This window comes from Hyperolius riggenbachi, chromosome 7 (genome assembly GCF_040937935.1).
Source record: "Hyperolius riggenbachi isolate aHypRig1 chromosome 7, aHypRig1.pri, whole genome shotgun sequence".
In the NCBI taxonomy this organism is placed as follows: domain Eukaryota; kingdom Metazoa; phylum Chordata; class Amphibia; order Anura; family Hyperoliidae; genus Hyperolius; species Hyperolius riggenbachi.
The window spans coordinates 50,093,483-50,111,392 of record NC_090652.1 but is presented as its reverse complement, the minus strand read 5'-3'; the positions used below and the strand labels follow the sequence as shown (position 1 = coordinate 50,111,392).

The 17,910-nt window shown below is 44.5% G+C and overlaps 1 protein-coding gene across 1 annotated transcript; it reads right to left on the bottom strand.

The window, feature by feature from the left end:
* Positions 1-1,007: 1,007 nt before the first annotated feature.
* Positions 1,008-17,904, bottom strand: PPIL3 (peptidylprolyl isomerase like 3). The gene is made up of 7 exons (XM_068244029.1): positions 17,806-17,904; positions 15,806-15,856; positions 15,573-15,647; positions 9,087-9,180; positions 8,929-8,996; positions 4,687-4,805; positions 1,008-1,523 (listed from the first exon to the last, which is right to left on the bottom strand). Exons 2-7 carry the CDS (start codon positions 15,806-15,808, stop codon positions 1,397-1,399), a joined length of 486 nt encoding a protein of 161 aa, XP_068100130.1. The 5' UTR covers positions 15,809-15,856; positions 17,806-17,904; the 3' UTR covers positions 1,008-1,396.
* Positions 17,905-17,910: the final 6 nt, after the last annotated feature.

The following is a 17,910-nucleotide window of genomic DNA, read 5'->3' as shown; positions in this document are numbered from 1 at the left end:
AGCCTGCCTTCAAAACCTTTTCTGCTGTTATGGTTTGGAGTTATCATATACCTTAGGAGCACTGGCCCTTTAAGTGTCATTGCCAAACAGTTGCATGCTGGTTTTTTTTATCTATAATATATTCCTCCTCTTCCCTTTATTTCCCTGCCTAGCTGCCTATCTGAAACATGATCCTCTGCTCACTTGTTTTTACAAACAAGGCTGAGGTGACTCAGCAATTGGAGGAGAAAAGAAAAAAAAAGTTAAGGGAAGAAATTACATCAGTATTTAGCCTCAGCTATCACCTAGGAGAAAACTCAGGGGAAAAAGTGAATTGCATATGGGCCCTGTTGTCCCGCCTCCCCTTTTCACCAAAAAATAAATGCTGCTCAGCTACAGACAAGCTGAAACTCGATTTACCAGACCTTGTCACCTTTTCCCATTATTCCATGATCGGGGTCAAATGCTCTTGTACCTGTTGTAGGTGCTTTTAGCAGTGGACAGGGATCAACATTCTGACTGGTCAGCCCAATATGCAGCAAGTTATGATGGTCTAACATATAATTCCTTTTCATTCTGGCTATTATAAGAGTCTGCACAGCATCATGGTAATTTTATAACTTCTAATTAGTTTTCAGGAAAGCTGCTACTGCAGTCTGCTTGTTCCTACTGCACACATAAAAACACTGGTTTATTAACCATTGCAATTTAAAAAAAAAATATAATAAAAAGAGAATACAGGCAAGTTGTAAGTGGGTTTGGTGCTATATGTACACATTTATCTTATCATGCCACATGCCATTTCTGGTACTCTTCAACCCATTAGCAGCTTCAGTAGAGTTATCTCGCTTGAGATAAGTGCACTGCTTATGACCTCAGTCAGCAGAACTCGTTGTGCTGTAAATTCTTGGAAAGCTTTGATGTCTCTCAGCTAGCAGAAAATATAGAAATTGATATGTTCCGGAGCACTTGCAAGCCTCTAAATAAATGGCTGCTAAAGGGTTAAGCATAAACATTTCTATAAAAAATATGTTTGAAGAAAAATATTTTATTTTTGTTGTAAAAAAACAAAACAAAAAAAACAAAAACAACAACAAAACAAAACAATAAATCACAGAATGGGGTTAGCTGTGACCTGTGAACACATCCCAGACCCTGGAGGTGAGCAGAGGGGTACAGACCAGTGATGCAGCTCAGTACCTCCTTCTCCAGGTAGCCCAGCGGTGGATCGCAGTGTAGCATCAGCCCAGACCCTGGAGATGAGTAGAGTGGTACAGACCAGTGATGCTGCACATCATGAGTACACATGCAGCTCAGTTCCTCCTCCTCCAGGCGGCCCAATGGTGGAGAGCAGTGTAGCATCTGATACAGATGAGCTAAGACAGGCAGCAGAAAGTCCAGTAATGATTGGCAGAGTTTAGAGGGCAAATGGGTTGGCATGAATGGTGACATCTTTGATCCGCACTTCTGTTAGGGGACGGAATGACTTCTCGTGTACCGGCAGCTTCTCCAGCTCATCCAGAGTATCCAGACCATCGATCACTCTGCAACCAACAGGACAGATCACTATCACTGAGACCAGCAACACACAGTAATGCAGGGCTTTGACTGAGAAATGAAGAGAGTGGCTCCTTCTGTAATCTTACAGCACCATCTACGATGGGGCAGAGACTAAGGATGTATATACACACACACACACACACACACACACACACACACACACACACACACACACACACGCACACACACACACACACGCACCCACACACACACACACACACACACACACACCACACACACACGCACACACACACACACACACACACACACACACACACACACACACACCACACCACACACACACCACACACACACCACACACCGCACACACGCACACACACACGCACACACACACGCACACACACACGCACTATATACACACACACACACACACACACACACACACGCACACACCACACACACCATCCACACACACACACACACACACACACACACACACACACACACACACGCACACACCACACACACACGCACACACACACACCACACCACACACACACCACACACACACCACACACCGCACACACACACGCACACACACACGCACACACACACACACACACTATATACACACACACACACACACACACACAATTACTGATGTCCGCAGAGACGAGAACTAGGTCCCTCGGGCAAAAGTTTGGGGTCAAGTGTTGTTTACATGCTTTGCTAGCCTATAGCCTAGGAAAGTGCTGTGTTGAAATGAAGAGGGGATAAGGCACGGTGCACAACTGATCAGCTTCAGGTGAGTGGCGTAAGAACTGGGACCCGCTAGAGCATTTTTGGACTAATTAGGGATAATCTCGATTGCAGGACCTACAGCATTTTGGGAGTGTTGGGGCTCCAATTCAAAAGAAACAAGCGCTGCAAAGTACAAACAAAAAATCCACCACAAAATCACTTTTAAAAAAAAGCGATTCAAAAGCCATTTTAGGGTGGATTTTTTTTTATTTTTGTTACGGTGAACCTGAAGGGGTTTTAAAATGAAAAAAAAGATACTTACCTAAGGTGGAGAAAGGCTCTGGGTCCTATAGAGCCTTCCCACTCCTCTCCTGTCACCCCTGTTAGTAGTCTATGACCAATGGTATAGAAACCGCTCTCTCCCTCCATGGGAGGCTTCGGAAGCCTTCAGGAGGCTGAGTGCTCCAAAAATGGCCGGCTCCGTAGTGCGCGAGCGTGCTCTCTTGTGCATGTGCGGTGTAGAACCGTCTGTGTTTGAGAGCACTCAGCCTCCCAAAGCCTTCGGCAGCAGAAGATTTGAACGGGGAGACAGCACTGGAACAAGTGGAACGTGAGTGGAACAGCGAGGCTCAATGGGACCCAGAGTCTTCCCTCTCCTTAGGTGAGTATTTTTTTTATTATTACTATTTTAAAAATGCTTTACCTTTGCTTTACATAAAGTTTATCATACTTTTGGGGTTTCCTGATGTCCGCTTCCACACGTAGCCTTGCCCCATATCAGAAAAGAGGCACTTTTCTGATTGCAGCGAGACAAGCACTTGTGACCTCTTGTGCTAGGGGTGGGCTACGGGCGGACATCAGGAAACCCCATAAGTATAATAAACTTTATTTACAGAGGAAAGAAAACAAAACAAAAGGCAAATCGGAAGTGCTGTACAGTTTACCGTACATCGCTTCAAAACAACGGGAAACTCAACAAAGTTATAATGCTGGCGCATGTTCAAGGGGGCGGGGTCGTTTCCTCGCTCTAGAGACCCTCCAGACCCCGCCACTGCAGCATTTTCACATTTACCCACGCCCCCCACCGGGAATGCCAAAGTGCTGTGGGTGACCGCGAAAATAGATTAGGAGCACATATTCTAGCGCTACTCTCCTGTGGCAAGACAGTGCATCAAAACTAACCTCACAAGGGCGCTATAATATACTTTCATTCGCACTATATGCAGAGCAAAAGCTGTGTAATTGCTGACAATGGTGACAAAGAGAAACCACTGGATTTTACTCTGCCCACAAGGGCTAAAAAAAAAATACAAGAAAAACAGAGAATCCAGGTTTATCTCCCAAGTTCAGCCTGAATTCTGTGTTTTTCTTTTTGTATTTTATAAATTATGGCTGTGGAGTCCGAGCAATTTTGGGTACCTGGAGTCGGAGGTTTCATAAACTGAGGAGTCAGAGTCAGATGATTTTTGTACCCACTCTACAGCCCTGATTATAATCCTCCTGGGAGTAAGCTATAAAGGAAAGCAGCAATATGATAATATGGAGGCCACCATGTTTATTCCCTGTTAAAAAGACTCTGTAACAAAAATTTCAGCCTTATTTCTTCTATCCTATAAATTCCTATACCTGTTCTAATGTGGTCTGGATTACTGCAGCCTTTTCTAGTTGCACCATCTCTGTAATAGATCTAATCTTCTTTTCTTTGTCAAGCTTTGTCGGCCAAGAGAGGAATGCACTGCCTCTGCTGTGATAGGGAGAAGTTATGCACGCCCCCTGCAGGCTCTGTGTGTGTGCTTTGTTTATTGCTCTCAGTTTCACCTTGTCTGTAGACTGGAGTGCAGATAATTCACTATGTAATAAAAACCTGCAGTACAGTATACTGTAACATGATATAGAAGAGAGAGAGAGGAGAGAGAGATCACTTATACATATATCTATCACATACATCGCTTCCTGGTTAGCAGCCATGTTTTTTGTTTGTAAACACTGCCTAAAACTGGCGATTAAAAGCCAGAATCGCGGCGGCAGCCAACGGGGACCCAGGAGATCTCAGTGACTTGACTGGTATGGCTTTTATTGTACAAATCGAACAGTACAGATTCTCTTAAATAATAATTGTTTGGCTCTCACGCTGACCTTTTGGCCTCAGTAGTCAGAGTCACATATGGAATGCGAATGCAGCCAATAGGGTCAGTACTGCAGGTCTGCATATGTGTTCTGAGTCAGTGATGCAGAGAGGGGAGGCAGAGGACTAGCACCACAATCAAGCACAAAGCATTGTGTAATTGGCAATAAACATGGCAGCCTCCATATCCCTCTCACTACAGGTTTCCTACGACTGGGCTGAAGGCAAAGGAAGGAGGAGTCTTATGACCACAGGAAGTATAGATTCCCACCCACAAAGTCAGAGGTATCACAGCGGAGAATGATTACTTAGACACATACTTCCCAAATATGGTGTACTTCATGTCCAGGTGTGGCTGCTTGCCGTAGGTGATGAAGAACTGGGAGGCGTTGGTATTGGGGCCGTTATTGGCCATGGAGACCACCCCACGTACACTGTGCTGAGGGAGGAGCAGAAACAGACAGGTAAAAAGAACAATGTCAACAAATGATTAGTAAACTATTTATCTTGGAATTCAGTCAAACATCTGGAAAAAAAATATGACTGCAACTCCAGCTTAATCTGAAATGTTATGAAAAAAGAATATTCAGAACTATCCCCCCTGCACCTCACACTGTTCCTGGCAGTGGCCATCTTAGATGCCACAGGCTCAAGCTAATCCTAATGTCACTTCCTCCCCACATCCCCCCCCCCCCTTCACCCCCTCTCCTCTCCGCAGTATTACAGAGGGCAGCGGGGAGGAATAAAGGCAACGCACAAAGACTCACCGTCGGTAGTGCAGAGAGTATAGACGGGAACTCCATCGTGTGGAACCATGAGTAGGTGAGTCTGTGTGCAGTGCCTTTATTCCTCCCTGCTGCACTCTGTAATGCTGCTGGGAGGAGAGGAGATGCGGGGAGTAAAGGAGGAAAGGACATCAGGATTAGCTTCAGCCTGTGGGATCTAAGATGTCCACTGCCATCAGAATTCTCTTTATTTACTATATAAAATTACATGACAGTGCAATACATATGTTATATAAGTAGAGCAAGTAATTATCTTACATATGTTTTTTTTTCCTGGCATAATATGGCTAACAGTTTCTCTTTAACCCGCCTGTCAGGACAAGCGAGTATGCAGCTAATGTACAGGGGCCCCAGGGAGCAGTGTGGGAGACAACGTGGCAGGGTCCGGCGGTGCAGGGGACCCTGCAGAGGTCGGGGGCCCTGGGACAATTGCACTCTTTGGCTTTATGGCAGTGTCGGCCCTGCCTGAAAAAAATAATAGATAAACTGAATTACAGGGAATTTTCAATCTACAACACAGACACTAGATTGTGCTAGAGATTCATGGAGTTGACAGCTGCACAGACTGGTAAAGGATTTCTAAACCCTGCAATATGCAATCAGACTAGTATTGTAATCTAATTTTTTCAAACTATTTTTTTCTTTAAAGGGAATGACTCAAACAGATCAGCGTATTGGAAATGATCGCCCACCGCTACCATCAGTTTAAAGGGAATCAAAAGTGCAAATAAACTTATGATATAATGATTTGTATGTGTACTACAGCTAAGAAAGAAAATATTATTAGCTCAGATATGAGTGTCATTTTGTTTCCAGTACAGAAAGAGTTAAGAAACTTCAGTTATTATCAATGCAAAAGAGCTCCTCTGAGCTCTGAGACTTTATAAAGTGTGGACAGCACTGTCTTTTGAAGCTCTTATCTCAACTGGTTTTTTTTTTTTTTTTTGTTTTTTTTTTTGCAAAGGGTCACTAGTCTGCTCTGCAAAATCATTTAAAATGCTGAGTGTATTAGAGAATGATGCAATGTTATTTAAAAAAGCTATATCCCTGAAAATAAAAACATGACACTATTTTCTTTGCTACTAATATTCTATTAACCATTTAATGACAATCGCACGTACTAAAACGTCATGCTTTAGCCTGTTAACGGCAACATGACGTTTTATTACGTCGGGGGTTCCTGCTGCCGCTCTGCACCGCTGCCGTTTCCGTCGGGATCCTGTGTTAAGTGATTGTGGAAGAGGACCGAGCGGTCCTCTTCCACAATCACCTCTACCCAATCGCAATGCCTGGAGTGAATGGACGTGACCGCTAACAGCGGCCACATCCATTCACAAAAAAAGGAAACTGTCAAAGTTAAACAAAATGTAAAAAGAAAAAAAAAAAAGTGATCACTTCCTATAACAGGAGAGTGTTCACTAGCGTCATCTTGTGGCACATACAGGCACATACATACTATGTACATACACAATATTAACCACTTAAGCCCGAAGGGTTGAAATTTTTTTACATCCGAGCAACTGTCACCCCCCATTCATTTGCCAATAACTTTATCACTACTCATCACAATTAATTGATCTATATCTTGTTTTTTCCGCCACCAATTAGGCTTTCTGTGGGTGGTACATTTTGCTAAGAGCCACTTTACTGTAAATGCATTTTAACAGGAAGAATAAGAAAAAAATGGAAAAAATTCATTATTTCTCAGTTTTCAGCCATTATAGTTTTGAAATAATACATGCCTCCATAATTAAAACTCACGTATTGTATTTGCCCATATGCCCCGGGTATTTAACCGTTAAAATTATGTCCCTATCACAATGTATGGCGACAATATTTTATTTGGAAATAAAGGTGCATTTTTTCCGTTTTGCGTCCATCACTGTTTAGAAGCCCATAATTTATTAAATCATATTGATATACTCCTTTGACATGCATATTTAAAAAGTTCAGACCCTTAGGTAACTATTTATGTTTTTTTTTTTTTTTTTATTATTGTAATTTTTTTTTTTTTAATTTAAACTTGTATGGGGGTATTTTTTGGTGTGGGAGGTAAACAGGTTTTTTTTTTAATATATTTATATGTTTATTTTTAAAACTTTTTCTTTTTAGGTGTAATTTGCTATTTGGCCACAAGATGGCCAGAATCAAAAAGTCCTGGGAGCGATCGATCTCGCTCCCAGGCAGAAGAAAGGAGCCCAGAGCTCAGAACAGCCGCAGCGTCTGAAGAGACGCTGTCGGCTTTTCTCCGGGGGGGTCCGATCAGCGAAAGGGATTTATAATACCTTTCACTGATCGGTGGGCTAACGGGCAGCAGCGGGGGCGCGCACGGGGGGGCCCGCGGGAGCGCGCGCGACCCGCGGGAGTGCGCGCAGCCCAACTGGACGAGAAATCTCGTCCAGTTGGGCTTAAGTGGTTAATAACATTAATAAATTACACTTTTTTCGCTTCAGTGTCATTTTAACTGTATCCAGTTGATCTGTTACGAATCAAAATCGGATCACAAAACGCAAAAAAAAAAGTGCATCAGGGCCCATTGTGGACCAGATAAGACAATGGAGAGAGTTCTCTGAAGAGATCAGCATGTTAGGTGTGTACACACATCCATTTTTTTATTGGCCAATGTACACCACGTCAGTGTAGCAGGAGGCACAACAGCTTTTGAATACTATAATTTGGTAAGCTCCCATGCCACTTGGAACTGGTAACATTGCAACGAGAATTATTATTATTTTTTGTGATTTATGATTTAGTATTTGTACACAGCGCTGACCAGTAAGCAAGCAAAGAGAAGGCCACTGGACGACATCTTAAAAAGAACCAGAGATGAAGCACCCTCTTGTATTTTACCTTATAAATCAGTGGGAACATGACAGTAAACACCTAATGTGCTCTTTGTTTCATTGTTCTCTGTTTAATCTGACTGTTATCACCTCTGATAAGAATCCCCGTCTGAGCACTCAGTCTAGCTTTGCTAAGGAAAGATTTTAGCTGAGTCTGTCTTCTCTGGTGTCTTTTCAAGCCCAAGCCTGCCCCCTTGTGGCTCTGCTATAATGACTCAGCTATAATTATTCCCTGCAAAGCCAGACTGAATGCTCAGTCCGGTATTCTTATCACAGCTGATAACAGACACTTTTAGCAGTGAGGATGAAACAGAGAGCATGGTAAGTGTTTTCTCTAATGTTCTTACTGATATGTATGGTAAAATACACAAGGGTGCTTCGTCTCTTGTTCCCTTTAAAAGCATTGAAGTGGATCTGAGCTCAGAACTTCCTCTCTGCTTCTTTGTTACAGCTGATACAAATCCTGCAATAAATCCGCAGTGTGTCTACTTCCTGCTTTCATGGAAGCAGACATAGGGATAACATCAGCTTGATAAAAGGTTTTACTACAGGAAAGTTCAAAGTGTCATTATCTCTGTTTTGTTTTATAGTTTAAAAGACGAAGTGTGGATTTAAAACTGCAACCGTGACAGAAAGATGCAAAAAGAATAAAAATGATATAACTGAAAATAAAAATTGAGACTTATTTATTTGATACCGGTGTTCTATTCCTTATCCATACTATTATATCATGGGGTTTTTTTGGTCTTTTTTTTCACTTTAGGTGTGGTTTAAAATCCTCCTCTCACTTTTTTTTCCGGGTGTGGAAAGTGACCTAAACTCAAATCTCTGTCTACACAACCATACATTGTTTCTGTGTATCTCCACACATTGCCATCCTACCTAACGTATGACAGGGTCACTATCATCACTGGATAAGGAATGTGAAGCCTACCTTTAGGTATTCACTGAATTCATCTTCAAACTTGCGCCCCCAGATGCTCTGCCCCCCCTTCCCTGTGCCTGGTGGAGGAAAAGGAGGAGACTGTTAGCGGGACAGTGGAGAGGGATGGGGAAGCTCTCCTGTAGCTGGATGTAGAGGAGAAGTCTTACCTGTGGGGTCTCCTGTCTGCACCATGAAGCCTTTGATGTTGCGGAGGAAGAGGCAGCCATTGTAGTAGTTGCTGGCGCACAGGGCCATGAAGTTCTGTTGAGGGTGCGAGAGAGAGAGAATAATGACAGTTTTGTACAGGTATAAATCTCATTCACTTTAAAGTGGATCTGAGATAAACTTTTGCTCATTGCATAATTGTGTTCCTTTCCTATTGTTTATAGGGCATTCCTCAAGCCAAATACTTTTTTGTTTTTGTTTTAACACTCTAATTCCCTATAAACTAAACAAGCCTCGCCTACAGCTTTTCAGAGTGCCTTGGCATTTTCAGATAGTAGCAAGGGCTTACGGGAGCTCAGTCTGGGCAGGAGGAGGGGGAGGTGCTACTAGTTAGAGATTTCAGAGGGGAGGAGGGGGAATTAGGTTTTCACAGGCTGAGGGCTGGAGATGCAGATCAGCTTGCCTGTGTGTAATGTTTACAAACAGAACATGGCCGCTGTCATTGTATCACAGGAAGAAATAATCATATTCTGTTGAAGCTGTTTGCAGCTAGATTTGCTGTCTAAACTTTAGATAAGATATATAGACAAGTTACTTGTTATAGTTAGTTTTTCATCTCGGATCCGCTTTTAAGCCCCATCTACACGATACGATTCTTTGTGCGATTCTATTACTATTCTATTTATGATTCTATTAAATCCGACATGTCCGATCGGGATTCGATTCAATTCGACTTGCCATTGCATGGCAAAACGAATAGAATCCCGATCGGACATGTTGGATTTAATCGGATCGTAAATAGAATTGACTGGAGAGGAGGCAGAGCTACGGCACACAGCTCTGCCTCTAATAGGAAGAAACATCTGCGAGCCCTGAAACTTTGCAGGGCTATTTCTGGGCCACAAATAACTTGTTCTGCCGCGGGGATGCGGCGAATCAGCTTAAAGCGGATCCGTGATGAAAAACTAAATATAACAAGTGACTTGTCTATATATCTTATCTAAAGTTTAGATAGTTTACACAGCAAATCTAGCTTCAAACAGCTTCAACAGTATATTAATATTTTTCCCTGTGATACAATGGGAGCAGACATGTTTTCTGCTTGTCACTATTACACAATTACACACACAGGCAAGCTTATCTGTATCTAGGCATGCTAATCTGCATATTCTGTGAAAACTCCACTCTTATCTCCTCCATTACACAGGCAACTGATCTGTATCTGCACTGCAGCTCTCAGATTGTGGAAACTCTGCCTCTGAAATCTATAGCTAGTAACACCTTTTTCACCTGCCCAGACTGAAATCCCACAATCCCTTGCAAGCGCCAAGGCACTCTGGAGAAGCTGTGGGTGTGGCTTGTTAAGTTTATAGGAAATTAGGGTATTAAAACAAAACAAAAACATATTTGGCTTGAGGAATGCCCTATAAACAATAGGAAAGGAACACAATTATGCAATGAGTAAAAGTTCGTCTCGGATCCACTTTAAAATGTAATGCTGAAGAGGACTGGATAAGAAAATAAGGTAAAAAAATAAGAACTCAGTGTCTCTTTAAGACAGATTCTAAGAGACCTCGGTTCTGAGGAGTACAGCGAACATGTTGTTTGGTAAGAAAGGTCAGATGCACCGTTATCTAATCCATGTGCAGACTGGCGGTCTCGGCCTGGGATTGGAAAGTATTAAAACTTGCCTGTTTTCCAAAACATGAAATTCTGGGGATTGAGAGTACAGGGCAGCGGAAGGTTCTCAGTATGGTCAGGGCTGCCACAGTTACGCCTAGTACACACCATACAATTTTCTGTAAGACTTTCTGTTAGATTTACCTGCCAGATAGATCATTTCCAACATGTTGGAAATTATCTAACCATCTATGTGCCCAGCAATTAAAGCTGGCCATACACTCATTAGATTAGCAGCACATAGATCATCAGATAGATTTCTGATCTATCTGATGTGTTTAGGAACATTTTTTTACTAGGAACAGATTTCCAATAGCTATTGAAAATCGATCTGATGGCATTTTTTTGCCATCAGATTTCCATTAAGTCCAATGCAAATTGATAAGCAATCAACAGATTGACCTAGATTTTCCAGCATGTCAGATCGATTGAAATCGGTCAAAATCGGCCACAAATCGATTGACTGGCTGCTAATCGGTTCAGTGTATGGGCACCTATTGTTCTACTCAGCAGGAGATAACCAGAAGACAATGCACCAGAGATCATGACCAGTCTCTAAAAGTACTTTACAGAATATAATCTAATTACAGAAAATCTTACAGAAAATTGTATGGTGTGTACTAGACATTTTATATTAAAGAGCCTGTCAATCAGAGTCTTAGAAGCCAATAGCAAGTTCCTAATATAGATGACACCTGTAAACCCACCCCTATTCCAGCAAAAGGGGGATGTGGCTAGTTAACACTTGTTAATCTGGATGTTTTTCCATATATAAGATGTATCCCTAAATGTCACAGCTAGCGCTCATATTAATCTAAGCTTTGCTCCATATCTGTCTTGTTATATGCTGATGTCCGTTTCGCTTCTTGTGTTCCCGCTACTTTGATGCTACTTTGATGATAAGCTTCTGTAACAACGTTCGGACCGTGTATCACTGATACTGACACTGCCCTGGGCGTTTCAAGGTTCTGTGAAAATCTGCTACAAGGCTGTACGAATCCCCCAAGGTGACGACTGTGATCAGAGACCGCTAGTGCTGAAGGTATTTACACAAGGTACGCAAAAATATTACAGTACACAGGTTACTCCATACAGCCTGGCTCTACAATCTCCCCGCTGCACTGCTCTGTACATCCTTCTGGCTTGTATGCAAGATCAATACAACTGGTATGCAGGCTGAAACTGGGCAATCTAAATCAATTTTGATTGCTCTAGATCCAAGCAGGATGCATTATTAACTTGGCAATGACCAGCTCTAATATGCTTTAAAGCAGGGGTCCCCAACCTTTTTCGGCCCGGGGACCGGTAACCGTCCAAAATTTTCTCTGGGGCCCGGGGGGGGGGGGGGGGGGGGTATTCGCGGCGGCACAGCAAGCACAGTTGCCCCAGTATAGGGAGTCTAGGTACCCCGGTGCGGCTAGTATAGTGCCCTAGTATAGTGCCCAGTGTCCCCCAGTATAGCTAGTATAGTGCCCCAGGATAGCTAGTATAGTGCCCAGTGTGCCCCAGGATAGCTAGTATAGTGCCCCAGTATAGCTAGTATAGTGCCCAGTGTGCCCCAGGATAGCTAGTATAGTGCCCAGTGTGCCCCAGGATAGCTAGTATAGTGCCCCATGTGCCCCAGGATAGCTAGTATAGTGCCCAGTGTGCCCCAGGATAGCTAGTATAGTGCCTCATGTGCCCCAGGATAGCTAGTATAGTGCCCAGTGTGCCCCAGGATAGCTAGTATAGTGCCCAGTGTGCCCCAGGATAGCTAGTATAGTGCCCCAGGATAGCTAGTATAGTGCCCAGTGTGCCCCAGGATAGCTAGTATAGTGCCCAGTGTGCCCCAGTATATCTAGTTTAGTGCCCCAGGATAGCTAGTATAGTGCCCCAGTATAGCTAGTATAGTGCCCAGTGTGCCCCAGGATAGCTAGTATAGTGCCCAGTGTGCCCCAGGATAGCTAGTATAGTGCCCCATGTGCCCCAGGATAGCTAGTATAGTGCCCAGTGTGCCCCAGGATAGCTAGTATAGTGCCCAGTGTGCCCCAGGATAGCTAGTATAGTGCCCCATGTGCCCCAGGATAGCTAGTATAGTGCCCAGTGTGCCCCAGGATAGCTAGTATAGTGCCCCATGATAGCTAGTATAGTGCCCAGTGTGCCCCAGGATAGCTAGTATAGTGCCCCATGATAGCTAGTATAGTGCCCAGTGTGCCCCAGGATAGCTAGTATAGTGCCTAGTGTGCAGCTAGTATAGTGCCCAGTGTGCCCCAGTATAGCTAGCATAGTGTCCCATGTGTAGCTAGTATAGTGTCCCATGTGTAGCTAGTATAGTGTCCCATGTGTAGCTAGTATAGTGCCCCATGTGTAGCTAGTATAGTGCCCCAGTGTAGCCCCCCTCCCCCCGCGGCCGCCGCTTCCGTTACCTGTTATGAGCTGGCGGCCGCTTCCTGTCACAGATTCCCCCCGTAGCCGCTCTGAAGAATGCAGAATCTCTCATTGCAGCAGCGCTTCCGGCGCAGCTGCTGTAAGGAGGGAAGAAAGCGGGGCAGCGCCGGTTTCCATGGTAACGGCGATCGCCGCTACAGGAAGCCGCTGCCCCGCTTTCTTCCCTCCTTACAGCAGCTGCGCAGGAAGCGCTGCTGCAATAGGAGATGCTGCATTCTTCAGAGCGGCTACGGGGGGAATCTGTGACAGGAAGCGGCCGCCAGCTCATAAGGTGACAGGAGCGGTGGCCGCGGGGGGCGAGAGGCCAGACCCGCCGCGACCCAGCTGGCAACTGCCCACGGACCGGCAGTGGGTCGCGGCCCGGTGGTTGGGGACCCCTGCTTTAAAGGACAACTGTAGAGAGAGATGTATCCTCCATATATATCTGCCATATTTCTTTCCTTTTAAACAATACCAGTTGCCTGGTTATCCTGCTGATCCTCTGCCTCTAATCCTTTCAGCCATAGCCCCTGAACAAGCATGCAGCAGATCAGGTGTTTCTGACATTATTGTCGGATCTGACAAGATTATCTGCATGCTTGTTTCTGGTGTGATTCAGACAATTCTGCAGCCAAATTGATCAGCAGGGCTGCCAGGCAACTGTTATCGTTTAAAAGAAAAGAAATATGGCAGCCTCCATATTCCTCTCACTTCAGTTGTCCTGAAGCAGTGATTTCATAAAATATATATTATTATTGATTTATAAAGCACCAACATGTTCCGTGGCGCTGTACAGAGAAAGAACAAAACATAATAACAGACAACGGTATACACAAAATATAGAGACTGCTACAGAACTGATAGACATAGTGATACAGTAACAAATGTAACATGCTGAACAAAATATATAGCAATTTCCAAGACACAAAAGGGTGATAGAACCCTGCCCTTTCAAGCTTACAATCTAAAGGTATGGGAAGAAATAAAAGGTAGGGCAGTATACAATATGGCGTACATGTGAATTTGGCGCTGGTAGACTTGGGCGCAGGATCCAGCTGTTATATGGCTGGTCCTGCTTCTGCACAAGTCCGGGGCGTTTTAATTACTATTCCCCCTCCAGGCCGACATGGATAGTGGGGGAATGAAATAATTCGGCTTCCAGCGATTGCTGGAGGCCGAATTATTGTGTTTTTTAAGCAACTTCGGCTCCGTCTTCTGACGAGCCGACCTTCCTCACTGAGCGCCGCTATAGACTGATTCCCATTACAGTCTATGGCGGCGCTGGCTGCGCCCAAAGTTAGCAGCGCTGAAAAGCACTGCTCCGTACAATATGTGTACCTAGAGGCAGTGTGTATTTAGGTTATCTAGTAAGGAGTACAACTTGTGGGGGGAATGGCCTAAGTTAGGGTGTATGCTCATCAGAAAAAGGGAGTTTTAAAGGAGCGTTTAAAGTGGACCTGAACTCTTGTGCAGGACAGAAGGAAAACGTAGAGAAATGCACCCAGTATGTATTTAGAGAGCCCGTCTAATTCTCCCTCATCTGTGTATAATCACAAGTTGTAATTTGATATCTCCCCTGTGTCACCTGACTGCCTATGGCAGATAAGCCCATTTGAAAGCACAGGCTGTTACCAATATGTCTGCTTCCATGAATCAGGAAGTAGAAAATAAATGTTTTTGATTAAAGGTTATTATGCTGTTGTGTATCCTTAAAACATAGAGGACATTCTAAGTTCAGGTCCCCTTTAAAGATTTCAAAGGTTGGAGAGTGACAGATTTTTTTTTGTTTTGGAAGAAGATTCCAGAGGAGTGAAGCATGTGGAAAATCTTGTATACGTGAATGTGAGGAGGTGTTTCTAGAGGAGGAGAAAATCGATCTAAAGCCCAATCTACACGATACGATTCTTTGTGTGATTCGATTACGATTCTATTTACGATCCGATTAAATCCGACATGTCCGATTGGGATTCGATTTGACTCAATTCAATTTGCCATTGTTTTGCAATGGCAAATCGAATTGAATCGAATCAAATCCCGATCGGACATGCCGGATTTAATCGGATTGTAAATAGAATCGCAATCAAATCGCACAAAGAATCGTATCGTGTAGATGGGGCTTAAATGCATTATTGGACCATTAGATCCAATGCAACTCTATTGGCCATCGATCTGCTACCAGCAGCAGATCGACCTAGATTTTTCATCCTGTCAGATCGATTGATCGAAATCGGCCACAAATCGATCAATAGATTTGATTGAATCGATTTCCGATCAATTCCATAGAATCAATCGATGGCTGAAATTGACCAGTGTATGGGCCCCTTAAGGGTAGATAAAAATGCAAAGGTACAAAATACAGAAGTGTTGTTATAGAAGTGTCTGTCACAGACATGATATCTCACCTCTGTGGCCTTCGGAGCTCTCTCACAGAACAGTTCAATCTTTAAGTCTCCCAGATCCGTGTGCAGCGTCACCGACTGGAAGATAAGGAGGTTGTAACTACACATATCCAGCCATATAAAGAAGCCAGTAATCACTGACTGTATACTGCATCTAAAGGCCCATACACACGTCGTTCGCAAAAAACGGACGTGTGTATGGGCCTTAAGGATCAGACTCACTGCCGGGTACTCACCATCCTGCTCCCCTTATCTCCTGGGAATGGAGGACAAACTACAACAGATGGCTGAGAACAAAAAAATAAGACAAAAAGTTAAACTGTGTGTGGAAAAACACAACAAAATAAAACTATCAACAACTTGCTAAAAAGATTTGCTGTAAAATGATAGAGAAGATAGGTAGTAAAATTGCTTAATTAAGTCAAACTGAAAAAATTACTTTATATACGCTATAGCAGCATAGAGGGTGATATAGCGGCTGGGAACGCGGAGAATCAGCCGCGTTCCCAGCCTGTCGGCGGCTGTCGCCGAACCCGGAAGTAGCCGCCGGCGGGGACAGGACGGTCGGAGCGGGGCTGCGAGGGCACCATCCAGCTTCAGGGGGCTGAGGGATGCCCCGGGTGAGTAAAAGTCATTTTTTCAGTTTGACTTAAGTATTCCTTTAAAGCGGACCTGAACTCAGAACTTCCTCTCTGCTCTAAAAGATACGCAACAGTACAATCACCTTAGGCTGGTTGCACACATAACATAACTTGAAAGGCTGCATTTTATGTCAATGTTGTGTGCAGTTTTGCTGCGTTTGCGTTTTTGTTGCTGCAGAGCCGTTTTTAAGCATTTTGCGTGCGTTTTAATGCGTTTGTGGTTCGCATATACAAAACGCATATGCGTTTTTATTTAGCGTTTTTTGCAAATCACTAGGAAGACAACAGGACCTTCAGGTCTTGTTCACATCATAAATCGCTGATGCCAGCGTTTTGCCGTTTTGTGAGCAATCTTTTTTAGCGCCAGAGGCGCATTGGGATTCTTTGTAAAGCGCTTTTGCAAAGCATTTGTTTTTTTGGTACTTATCCGTTAGCCGGGCGCATCCGGCAGGTGGCGAAAAAACTCCACCAGAGTTACATCTTTCCCTTACTATCCATGGCGGCCTGGAGGGGGAATAGTAATTCCACCTGCCGGATGCGCCCGGCTAACGGATAAGTACCGGTTTTTTTCACTTCTTGACGCCAGTCAGTAAGTGAACTCTTTCTACCTGACATGAATAAATATTTATTCATGAAAGCGCTGGGGAAAGCACTTTTTCAAGCGCTTTGCGGTTTCCCTATACCTTCCATTGAGGCTAATCGCTCCGAAAATGGTACAGGCAGCGCTTTGGTGAGCGGATCAGAATCAAACCGCTCAGATGTGAACTCTTTTATAGGGAATCATTGCACAGGTGCTTTTAGGGCGATTTTAAAAATCGCTGGCGCTTAAAGAGAGTCTGAAGCGAGAATAAATCTCGCTTCAGACCTCATAAATAGCAGGGGCACGTGTGCCCCTGCTAAAACGCCGCTATAGCGCGGCTTAACGGGGGTCCCTTCACCCCCAAATCCCCCTCGATACACCCGGGGAGCGCTTCCTGGTTGGGGCAGGGCTAACCGCCGCAGCCCTGCCCCACGCGCGTCTGTCAGCGCGTATCTCCGCCTCTCCCCCGCCCCTCTCAGTCTTCCTTCACTGAGAGGGGCGGGGGAGAGGCGGCGATGCGCCGCTGACAGACGCGACTGGAGGCAGGGCTGCAGCCGTTAGCCCTGCCTCCAGGAAGGGAAATTCTGCGACCTTTTTCCGACACACTTTTGCGGGGGGTGGGTTGGGGGTGAAGGGACCCCCGTTTAGCCGCGGGATAGCGGCGTTTTAGCAGGGGCACACGTGCCCCTTCTATTTATGAGCTCTGAAGCGAGATTTATTCTCGCTTCAGAGTCTCTTTAAAGAAAACAGAAAGAGCCCTTAGTGTGAGCAAGCCCTGAGAGTCTATTATACACATTTTTTCAATAGAAAATTACGTATATTTACATAGATCTGTACATCAGTCCTGAAAGAGTGACAGGGACTGTCCCTCTTAAAAAGGGACAGCTGGGAACTCTGCCTCACCCCCCTAACCACAGTCTAATACAGAACTCCAATGCTTTCATAACACAAGTCATCTTCTCCAGCACATCCCATACAATCATCTCTCTGCACAGCCCAGAGCTTCCATACTCACACGCTCCCTCCTCTGGGTGTACCAACATGGCCGCCACCGCTTCCCATACTACTCAGGGAGTACAGTGATGCCCCACTTCCGGTTCCTGAGGTCACTTCCTGCACT

Excerpts from the sequence above, each read along its gene's own strand:
- PPIL3 (XM_068244029.1), bottom strand. Across the intron at positions 8,997-9,086 it reads GCAGACAGGAGACCCCACAG|GCACAGGGAAGGGGGGGCAG; the intron begins GTAAGACTTCTC and ends TTCCTCCACCAG. Across the intron at positions 4,806-8,928 it reads AATTCAGTGAATACCTAAAG|CACAGTGTACGTGGGGTGGT; the intron begins GTAGGCTTCACA and ends CTCCTCCCTCAG.